The following is a 10,927-nucleotide window of genomic DNA, read 5'->3' on the forward strand; positions in this document are numbered from 1 at the left end:
GCCGCCAGCCTGGGAGACCTCATCACCTTGTCTGCTGGCCTGGATCAGCAGCCTTTTCTTCTACTGTAGAGGTAGAGGTCGAAGAGGTCACTGTGTGTTTTAATGTCGTGTGTTTGAAAGCATATCGGAGGTAAACATTCTGCTTTTCACTTTTATTTTGTGTGCATACCACACTGTCGTTCAAAAATTAGCCTAATCTCCAGGATGAAAACAGCTGAAGGAGGTAAAAAAAAAAAATTAAAACGGCCGCAATTTCCAAAAACTGATACAATGGCTGAAACTACTCCAAAAATAGATAATATAGGAGAAACAGATGAAAAGGTAAAATCACTAAAAACAGGCAAAAAAAAAAGCTTGAAATAACTAATATATAAAATATAGATGAGGAAATTCACAGTATTAACAGCAAAAATGGCAAAAAGAGTAGAGATGCATAAAATGAATAAAGTGGCAAAAATCTGCATCATGCTACATTTTGGCCTCACGGTGCGCGTTCCATCCATGCGCACTGATCCACGCATCCTCAAGGAGCTTTTCCGTTGCTCCAGACTGTTTATCTGCTCTTTTATTACAGATTATTTATAGAAAATGAGGCACACACATTGTCAGTATATATATACAGTATATAGATCATTTTGTATTAAAGTTTATTTTGACTTTTTTTTCTGTTTCTGAATTGTGGGGGCGGCGTCCGAGCGATTAGATACTGTCACTTCTGTCGGCAGACCTCATAACTCCAGAGTCTGCTCTCTCCATCGCCAGGTTTTCTCTCTCTGGGTGTCTTTGTAGACGGAGCTGCAGCCTCATGGCTTTACAGCCACTCTGCAAAGTTAGCGCCCATCATGTTTTGTTTGCTGCGGCGCTCTGGCGGATGTATATACCGGTGCAAGGCATATAAAGATACACACACACACGCACACACACACACACAGAGGGATGGAGAGAAGAAAATGAGACCCACACTGAGGGACAGAAAGAGAGACAGACTGAGACAACCTGCACCGTGACACTGAGTAACGCTGATGTCTTCTATGTCCATGTCAGGTCTTTGTTCCATCCACAGGTTGGATTGAGTGTCCCGGTGGTCCTGTGGAGAGAGGCCGCCCTCCACCTCCACCCTCTGCAGCAGGACTGTTTGTTCCATCCAGGTACTTCCAGGTACTTCTGTCATCAGTCTTTCTGTGTCTGCTTTTCCTTTCCGAGTTGAGACTGATTTCTGCTCTTTGTCTCACAGGAAATGGAAGATAAGAGGATGGAGATCACGGTGGTGGGGGCCGTCCTCGGAGAAGAGGAGGATGATATGCTGGAGCTCCTCAATGACGACGGCGAGGCCAGTGGGTCAGTGAGGAGTTCTGGAAGTCACACCAGGCCTCTGTGGTGGCTGGTTCTGTCCACATGAGGGTGTCCACACAGGGGAAATGAATAACATTATTAAGTTAATGTATAAACTTCATTTGGGTGTTGTTTTTTCCCTCTTTTTCTCCCTCGCAAAACATTTACAGTTTGATCATAATCTCTCTCTCCGTCTGTTTAATGCAAAAAGCATGGCCTAAATATTGTAGCAACCGCGGGGTCGCTGTTGTGCGCTGCATGCCGCGGGGCATGCTGGGAGGGTTCAGTTTGGGCCGATTGGGGGCCGTTTTGGGGGTTTTATTTGTGTTCATTGTTGTTCTTTTTCTTATTAGTTGTGTTGATTAGTGTAGTTCTTGTGTTCTTGACTTCATTTGTGTTGCTTGTATTTTATCGCGTGTGGGATCTTTGGGAGAGTGACCTGAGGCCTGCGTGCCACCATGCTTGTGTGTTCAGTGTGCTTTTCCCAATAAAAGCCCTGGAGTGTGGAATAAGATCTCGTGGTTTTACTTCTACACAAGTCGCTGCTTGACGCCACAATAAAAATACTAAATTTGAGAAGCAAATGACTTCATTACTGGTGAGATTCTCTGTCCATGCAGCAAGTACATGATAGTTGTTAAGAAATCTAGGAACACTGCGTCTAGGTAAGAAAAAGCAAGATGAATCATGCTGGTTTTTAAAGAAAAATACTTGAAATCAGACTTTATACTGCCCAATAATTGAGAAATACTAAATATAACCAAATTGTTCTCATCTTAAAGGTATAGTTCAGGATTTTTGACATGAATCTGTATGGCATCCCCATCAGCAGTGTTCATTCACACAGACTCACCCCTGACAGCGTCCAGTGAGCGGAGATCCTGTCCGGTTTTGGTCCGGACGAAAGTAGTCCGGCAAGTTTGCTGGGGTCCCGAAAATAAAGCGTTTTTCTTCTCAAACCAATGTGTGTTCGAAAGAGTGATATATTTGTATCACAAAACCGTTGTTCATGAAAAAGTCAGACCTCGTAAACTCTTGGCACTATTTTCTCTCCCTTCATATCACTCCGCGCTGCCTCCAGCTGGAGCTAACTTCACGAGTGGTAAACAGGTGCTGAAGAAGTAGTGTCAGTAGATGTGGTGTAGTGTGTGTGTATTCATGTGCTTGTGTGTGAGATGTGGTGTGGTGTGTGTCTTTCAGTGTACTTTGTGTGTCAGCGAAGACACACTGATCGCAGACATGGCCGCCAGCTGGATGGACCAGGAGATGAGGACCATGGTGAGGAGCTGGCACCACACCGTCCTGTCCCTCGGCAGCTGCAGGGGGCTTTTGGGTGGAGCTGCTCAGCCAGCATCTCGTCCATCTCCTGTATGTATTCACCTGGACCCCAAAGACTCTGCAGAGCTTTCTTACATGCAAAGTCATCTCCTTTCTCGATGGATAAATGTCTGGGAGATTCGGGAAGAAAGGGAAACACCACGACTTGAACGTTCCACACCTCCTCACGGCCCATGATCTCACTCAATCCAAAGAACTGTCCGGACAGTTTGACAATCGACAAGAAGTTTGCTGAGGTCAGCGTTATTTGACCTCTGATCATTTTGGATGAGATCTCTCTCGAGGTACATCATGTGGAGGCTTCCTCCCAGCCCTGATGCGTAGCCAGACAGGATCCGCGCCACGATGATCATTTCAAAGGACTTGGCGGTTTTGCTCATCAGCATGATCACGGCCGCTGCGATGGAAACGCAGCTGCTGCACACCACTCCCTTTTTCCCCTCCCATTATTCCCGCGATGAACTTCACACTGGCGGCGCTGCAGAAAAACAAGTTAAACATGAATACAAATACAAATATAAAAAAAAAATCATTGCAACAAAATAAATATGAATATTACGTATAATGAAGTAAAGCTCTTTGTTTATAAGTAGGATCCTCAAAATGAATGTTGAAAAAGTGCAAACATCCAAATGAAAAATTAGATTAAAATATTGTTTAGAACTTAAAAGACAAAAATGACAACTTATTATCTCCAACCACTTTTTCTCTCTTATGATATGACTATCATATTCTAGTTTTTCTTGTTTTTTGAGCAGCAGTCTTTCATAACATCATCATAGGAAAATCTCCCTTCCAACCTCATGGTTGATACTGATGACTGCCAGTCCATTAATCTTTCTTGTGCCATGGACGACCTCAAGTATGTCTTGATGAGTTTGAGTTTTGAAAAACTTCTTTCTTCAGATGCCACTGTCACTGGGAGTGTACAGGTTATCCCCAGAGCCACCCAAAGGTTTGGGTACAATCCAATTAACTCTTTTTAGTGGAGAAGATCCAATCTGGTCATGCTTGTCCTTAAGCTTTGAGGTCTTTGTTGAAAACAACTTACAGCAAAAGCAGCATCTTTCTACCTTGAACATGTTAACCAAGTCCGATGAATTTTCTCACCATTTGCAAAGGTCTGAAACATGTAACAGTAGTGAAAGCTTCGATTTAATTGGGACTTGGGAAATTCAAAGTCTTGGTCTACCTCTGCAGGCCCTCTCTGGACCATCTCAGTCCTCACTTTGTCGGACAGATGTGAAGGCCATAGAGCAGGATCAACTGGTGGTAGTGGGGCAAAGGAGCTGTCACAACTGGACCTGAGGAGGGAATTAAGTTACAACTCCTTTTGTGAACACAATTTCACTTCCCAAGAGTGGCCTCCATAAATTGGCAGGAAACACAAAACTTACCAAATGTATCAGAGGAACTAACTCCAGGGGGGAGGATGACTCGGCTTCAGTGTGGGATGATGAAGGGCCTGTTTGAGGGAAACACAAAAACATTTCGTTTTCTAATCTTATCTTTGAGTTTAATCCTTTAAAAAGTTTTTTGGATTACTGCAGAACTGCAGAAATTAAAGACTGGGTTTGACAAAAGTAATTGTCAATAATTTGAAAAAAAAAAAGTATTTTTAGGACATGGTAAAAAAAACAACAAAAAAAAAAGCCTTTTCAGCTGGATGAGGCTAATGTTGAGAAAAAAAAATCTTTTGTATTGATAACTGAGTTGCCAGAATGAAAAGTTTTGGAGAAATAGGACAACTACCATCTACAAGTCACTCCAGGGTTCTGAGAAACTTGGGATTTCACCTTAGTCAATTTGGCTATCAGTAATAACTAATGATTATTAAAGATAATAATTTAAAAAATTGGGGATCTGATGCACATCAGAAAACCTCTGGGACATCACATATCGGCATATGAAGGACAGGATTGATAGCTATTAATTTTGAATTTGGATAATTAATGATATTATTAACAATTAGTAAGTTTGAACAGTAAAACCTGAAGGATTCTGGGGCTCTTGAACAGAAGAGGTCGACATTTCATTCATAACACAAATGATTCCAGTGATTCCTGAATGAGGAGGCAGGCGCACATGAGCTGAGCGGATGAAATGTGAACCGGGTCTGCGAAGCCGTCCAACCACAACTGTTGACCTGCTGGTCAGGGGCGTGCTCTGGGAGCATGTTCAGTCAGTCTATATGTTATGTATGATTCTGCCCTTTATAAAGACGCTAATTAGAGTCGACATGTGATCACAGTTTATAATCATTACATAATAAAGTAATTGGCCTCCAATTATGAAGAGACACTTCATCCTTATTGGGCACCCTGTTTCATGGCAGAAGATAGGTGTCCAGATGAAGCACATTCTAAGAAGGCGTTATAAAGCAGTTCTCCGATATCTTTCCAAAGAAAAGATGTAAAATTCTACAGTTAGGCCATCAAGTCCGAGTGACTTTCCCTTGTGGCATTTATTTGATTGCTAAATGTAACTCTTCAATTTTGAGCTCATCGTCCATATGCTCCATAAACTCCTCATCAATTTTTTTTCCATAATCCCTAGTTTTCTCAAAAAGAATTCACAATCATCCCTTGCAAAATTGGACATATGTCAATTTCTGAAAAAGTGTATTTCTTTGTTGACCCGTTCGTGATTGTCACTGTTGATGTTATAGCCTACAAGTAACTTATACATTTTCTTTATGGTTGTTTTAACAGGCTAAAGAACTAAGAGGATGGCCCCCTACGGGAGGAGGTGAAGGTGTGAATGGAGAAGAGATGGAACTCCAGGTCACAGAGCTGGGCTTCCACGACCTCGAACCAGGCATTCATTCACTGTCCAGCTGCTGCTCCAGCATCTGGGGACCCCGGGAGTTTGGGATGGATGGATATATGAGATTCAAACGTTGTTTTTGTGGTTTATTTTGACGTTCTGATGTCGTTAGAGTCATTGGTAGTTGTGTTTTGATTTCTTCTTGTAGTTCAATAATATAATTTTCACGCCGGAGCGGGAGTGAGAATTGTTGTGTGTTTATTGTCCTCTTGTTAATTTAACACCTTACATCATGAAGACATGACCAGACAGGTGACAGAAGATGGCAGATGGCAGGCAGATTTGTGGAATGCTGGTAAATCTGTGTAATAAACGCCACAGGTCTTCAGTAGAACAGTAAAATGACTGTATTTTTAGAAAATGTTTGATCATCTACTTTTATTCTTAGCTTAGTTCCAAGTAGATAAACAGTAATTGAAAGGCTGTATAGGAAGGCAAGTAGGGTAAAAGTAATAGTAACATTGTATTATACATGATGACATTTATGTGACAGAATAGGTACAAACAATTTTATCACATTTTTCTACAATCTGGACCATCCTGTATTCTCCTTTCAAACTTTTTCCAAGGTTTAAAACAGTGACTTGCAGCATAAAATCCTTCCACGCCAATTTTTTTTTATTTATTCATTTATTTTTTTAATTAAAATTTTGCACTCCAACTACTCACTTCCACAAATACTTCCACTGGCCCCACTATAAAAACCCATATATATATTTTTTTAATTAATATTTTAATATATGGAGGATATGAAAAACAGGTGCATTGGTATTGATGCCATCAAGTACGCTCGTGTTCAAAGTGCGGATGCGTTCTCGCCTCGTCGCGAGTCTCTGTTTTGTGGACGCATGACTGACAAGTGTGTTCTCGCCAAGTGCACGGGTACGCACTTGCGTACTAATCTCTGGGTGGTGCACCGGAAGTACTTGTAGTACTTCCTGGTTCAGAGTTGTTATGGTTCCTCTCGTAGAAATGAGTGAGATTGATGGGCTACATATGGATTTAAGCAGCGGGTTGGAGGATGTTCCGGTTTTATTTGAAGAGCTGACACGTCCGACATTTCAGGTAACCACAGTCGAACGTGTTTGAAGTAGCTTGAGCCGTCCAGGAAACTGTTCTGAGACTTTAGAATTAGAAATATCCTCACAGTGAGGCAGGACGGCTAACCACTTCAATGCATTCATCAAGATGGCAGTAATATCTCACCTTTAAACAGTTACACTGCAAAATGTACGAATCACAGACTTGGTTTTGATTTATTTACCACATAATCCTGGTCAGGTGCTGGTGCCAATCCCAGCTCACTATGGACAAGGGTAGGATACACTCTGGACAGGTTTCCATCCATCGCAGAGCAAACACAGAGACAGATTTTTCAATAATGTCAACAGCATGTTTCTACAATTTGGGCTAAAATTCAAGATGCATTATTCTGCAGAACAACACTTTTGTTTAACAAACTGTTTATTTGCTCCTTTTTTAATCACACAGGCCAGTCAGGCTGAATTAAAGTTTTGTCAAGTAGCCATGGGACCACCTTTTCAGCCTCGTCAAACCTAACACGCTTTTAATGTGCTCTTTAGCCTTAAACTCCATTTTTATTTTACTTTAAAGATGCAAACTATCAGAAATACAGAGCCTCTTGGTGTTCATCAATACTAAGCAATTGCCATAAAGAGATTATAATTTTGCATCCCATATATATAAATGATTAATTTTATATTCATTCATAAAGTTTTACATATAGAGGACTCTGAATGGAAAATCCTCAAGAGTCAAGCATCCTCAACTTCATTGTTTTGCCAGCAGATGGCAGCAGATTATCGCAGTACTGTCATCATCTGCACGCACTGAAGGAAACTGGAGATCAGCCTCCTCTGGAAGCAAAAGAGTTGCTCTACTTTTACTTTCAGCTCCTTCTCCATGATGGTTTAGTGAACTCTCTCCACTCCATATTGCTGAAATCATGAATCAAAATAAGTCAGAACTCTCCAAACTGATCAAATCTGAGTGCTTGTAATTGATGATGGAGGTTGATGTGTTGTTCAGTAGACCGGAGATACTCAGCTTTGATTGTTGTTGTTCGGCTGTACAAGTGCACTCTCTACATCCTGAGGGACAAATTATGATCACTTCCCTTCTACCACTGCAATTTACAAGAATTCAATGAAAATAACCAGATGTGTGTCTTTATTTTTAATATATAAAACTACATTGTTATGTGCCTTTTGGAAGGAAAAAGGCTTTTCTAATACAATAATTACAAGTAATATGAGGATAAAAGTCTGTTAAAATGACCTTCATCCTCTGATTACAATGAGGAATTTCACTCAAGGAGGGAAAAAAAGGAATTGGGATCGAATGTTGCCCATGTCTGATGTAGACAAGTTGAAAACAATCAAGTGTGTATTCATGAACAGCCAACAAAGCCATTTCCCAGCTCTGAATCAAGTAAGCACATTGATCATCACCAAACCATAATGAAATGAAACTGATGGACCGTCAGGTCTGTTCAGTCTCCTGATAAGACTTTCTTCAACATGTGCACATTCGTTTTGACAGTCTTAGACTGATTTGATGATTTCTAGCTTCTCGGACCCCAACCCCAGACTGAGAGCTACTGATGTACAAGAAATGTATGTAGAATTAGAAAATCGGGTGTTTAGCTGACCTCTTTAAGTTTTTCATTTTTTATTTGGTCATAAATATCTTAAACTGGATAAACATAATTTACTATGAAGCAGTTAAAACAAGACATATCTTGTCGTCGGATTAAATGTTTCTGTATTTTGTCGTCATGTTTCAGTATTCCCCCGATAACGTCCAGGGACCAGGATGCACCACGGACCCCAGTGAAGTCACCCTCCCTGGATGCTCCTGTCGGTCGCAGTCCTGCTGCAGCGAGACCTGCTCCTGCCTGCGGACTCACGGCCGGGCGTACGACGACTCCGGCCGGCTGCCGGACCTCAGCAGGACTGGGGGCGCCTGCTCCCGCCCCGTGTTTGAGTGCAACGCCCTCTGCTCCTGCGGCGACTCCTGCTCTAACAGGGTGGTGCAGAAGGGGCTCCAGGCCAGGCTGGAGGTCTGCAGCACCCAGGACAGAGGCTGGGGGGTCAGGGCGCTGGAGGAAATGCCCCTCGGGACGTTTGTGTGCGAATACGCGGGGGAGGTAATCGACTTTGTGGAGGCCAGACGCAGGCAGCTCTCGCAGCGGGCCGACGAAAACAACTACATCATCGCCGTGAGGGAGCACGCGGGCGCGGGATCGATCACCGAGACGTTCGTGGACCCGGCCCGGGTGGGAAACGTGGGCCGCTTCCTCAACCACTCCTGCCTGCCCAACCTGCTCATGCTGCCTGTGCGCGTGCATTCCGTTATCCCTCGACTGGCGCTGTTCGCAGCGCGGGACATCGGCGCTCACGAGGAGCTGACGTTCGACTACTCAGGAGGTTACAGCAACCAGCGTCCCGCTGAGCGGCTCTGTACGGAGAGAGACTCGCCAGCATGGGGCAGCAGGACTGATGGACCCCAGAGGAAAGCCTGCCACTGCCACGCTAGCAACTGCGCGGGGTTTCTTCCACTGGATTTATCTGTTCTGAACTGAGCAAGTGCCTTATCATTTGTATCTGAATGCCGGTAAACAATGTGTTTATCAGTCTGCCTCTCCGGCTCATGCCTATTTAACTATCTGTGCTATTTTGGGCCTGTGTGAAATATTCAGCCGCTCATTAGAGCAAGACAATGCAACACGTTGGTGGCTTCACCAACACAATCAGCTGTGTGAGTCATGTCTGCCCTCATCACAGCTTCCTGTTTGCCCCCCCTCAGTGTTTCCCGACCTGCCGCTGTCCCCGATGCGCTCTCCCACTCAGTCTAAGATGATGCAATGGAAACAAGAAAAACAAGTCCAAGTTCCCTCTAGGATTAAAGTTGTGAACATATGTGTTATTTTTACTGGTTTAACGTCCGCTCTCATCTGTCAGGGGGGGGCGACTCCCTCTGGTTTCACTGATCCTGGCACTCTGGGTCACATCCTTCACACTACACATGATCTGTGATGTGTGATTGGTTGGTTAATTTTAACCGTGTTAAGAAAGAATTCAAGTTCATGCCCTTCATGTGGCAGAAATGAAAGTAAAAGTAGTAGCTGTCATATGTTTCCATCAGCTTCACACTTCTTTGTTGACGTCACGAGACGAACCCCCAAATAGATCTCCTCGGCTTCCCATCGCACGCTGTTCCCCGGGGAAACGGGACCAATTAAAAAGGGCCGCAGGGTATAGTTTATATAGAAACAGACTTCATTCCCCTGTCAGAGGAGGAGCCAAGGCGTCCCACTTCAGCGTAACCATTCTCAAATCAGGACCTTCTCCTCTCAATCTGCCCCGGTTCCAGTCTAGACCTGCTTTCATCTTATTAATATCCACATCTGGGTTAATTAGGATGGAGACCATGTTTCATGTAGAAATGGGACCAGATCTCCAGCCACACTGGGGGGGGGGCCTGACGGAGACGGACTGATGGCGGAGGGCGGGGGAGACGGAAGCCTTCTGCTGCCCAGTTGATTGCTTTTTGTGTCACTCAGTGGAGAGGAGAGTGCTCCATCGACCCACATATTCTCCTCTGTGAGGGTTACCTGAGACTGATGCTGGTCAAAGTGGGCTCCTCTTCCAGTCTGATCTGATCCACTTTCACCGAATCAAAAGTTTGTGTTGGTGAATGCAGCAGTTTTCGTGAATCTATGTGTCTGAATGGGTGAATATGACTGTGAAGAAACTCTCACAGTACAGGTGAACTCAATCATAGAGATCAAGGATCAAATCAGGAAGGTATGCCCATCCTCCCCCCGCAAAAAGGCCGTCATTTCATTCAGCTGTGTCTTCATACAACAGATTTTCTAGGAGAAAAAATACTCTGCGCACTGTAAAGAGAAACGCTTGACAGCTATAGGGAATAGCTGTGAGAGGACGCTCGCGCTGAAGATGACCTTGGAATAAAGTAGGACATATAGAAAGTTATTCATCAGGGTTTGACAGGCTCAATGATGTGTTCAATGGAATAGATTCTTCCTCTTCTTCTTTCCTTCAAATTTGTGGCCCTCTTTTTTTTTCTCTCTCTCTCTCTCTCTCTGACTTAATGTGACTCTCGTGCCCATCTACTATCAGAGCGGGTTGAAAAACAGGCTCAGATTCTGTGACTCATGTCATTTTTGAGTCAGACGTCCCTGGGATCCCTATGGCAACGGGCCGTGTGTACAGGAGGCGATACGGACGGCGGCGGTCGGCTCGGAGGCTGATCTAAAAATCCTGCCTGTCGGAAGAGCCGCGCTGCCGATGATTGGCTCCTTTCCAGGATTGTCACCTAGCAACCAGCAGTTAATCACATGAGGTGAACTTCCACACCGAATCCCCCCGCCCCACCCTGCACAGAA

General features: G+C 43.8%; 1 protein-coding gene across 1 annotated transcript; it reads left to right on the top strand.

The window, feature by feature from the left end:
• Positions 1–6,450: 6,450 nt before the first annotated feature.
• Positions 6,451–10,544, top strand: LOC115388309 (histone-lysine N-methyltransferase SETMAR-like). The gene is made up of 2 exons (XM_030091383.1): positions 6,451–6,561; positions 8,303–10,544. The coding sequence occupies exons 1-2, from the start codon at positions 6,451–6,453 to the stop codon at positions 9,098–9,100; spliced, it is 909 nt and encodes a 302-aa protein (XP_029947243.1). The 3' UTR covers positions 9,101–10,544.
• Positions 10,545–10,927: the final 383 nt, after the last annotated feature.

The sequence above is a fragment of the Salarias fasciatus genome, chromosome 5 (genome assembly GCF_902148845.1).
Source record: "Salarias fasciatus chromosome 5, fSalaFa1.1, whole genome shotgun sequence".
In the NCBI taxonomy this organism is placed as follows: domain Eukaryota; kingdom Metazoa; phylum Chordata; class Actinopteri; order Blenniiformes; family Blenniidae; genus Salarias; species Salarias fasciatus.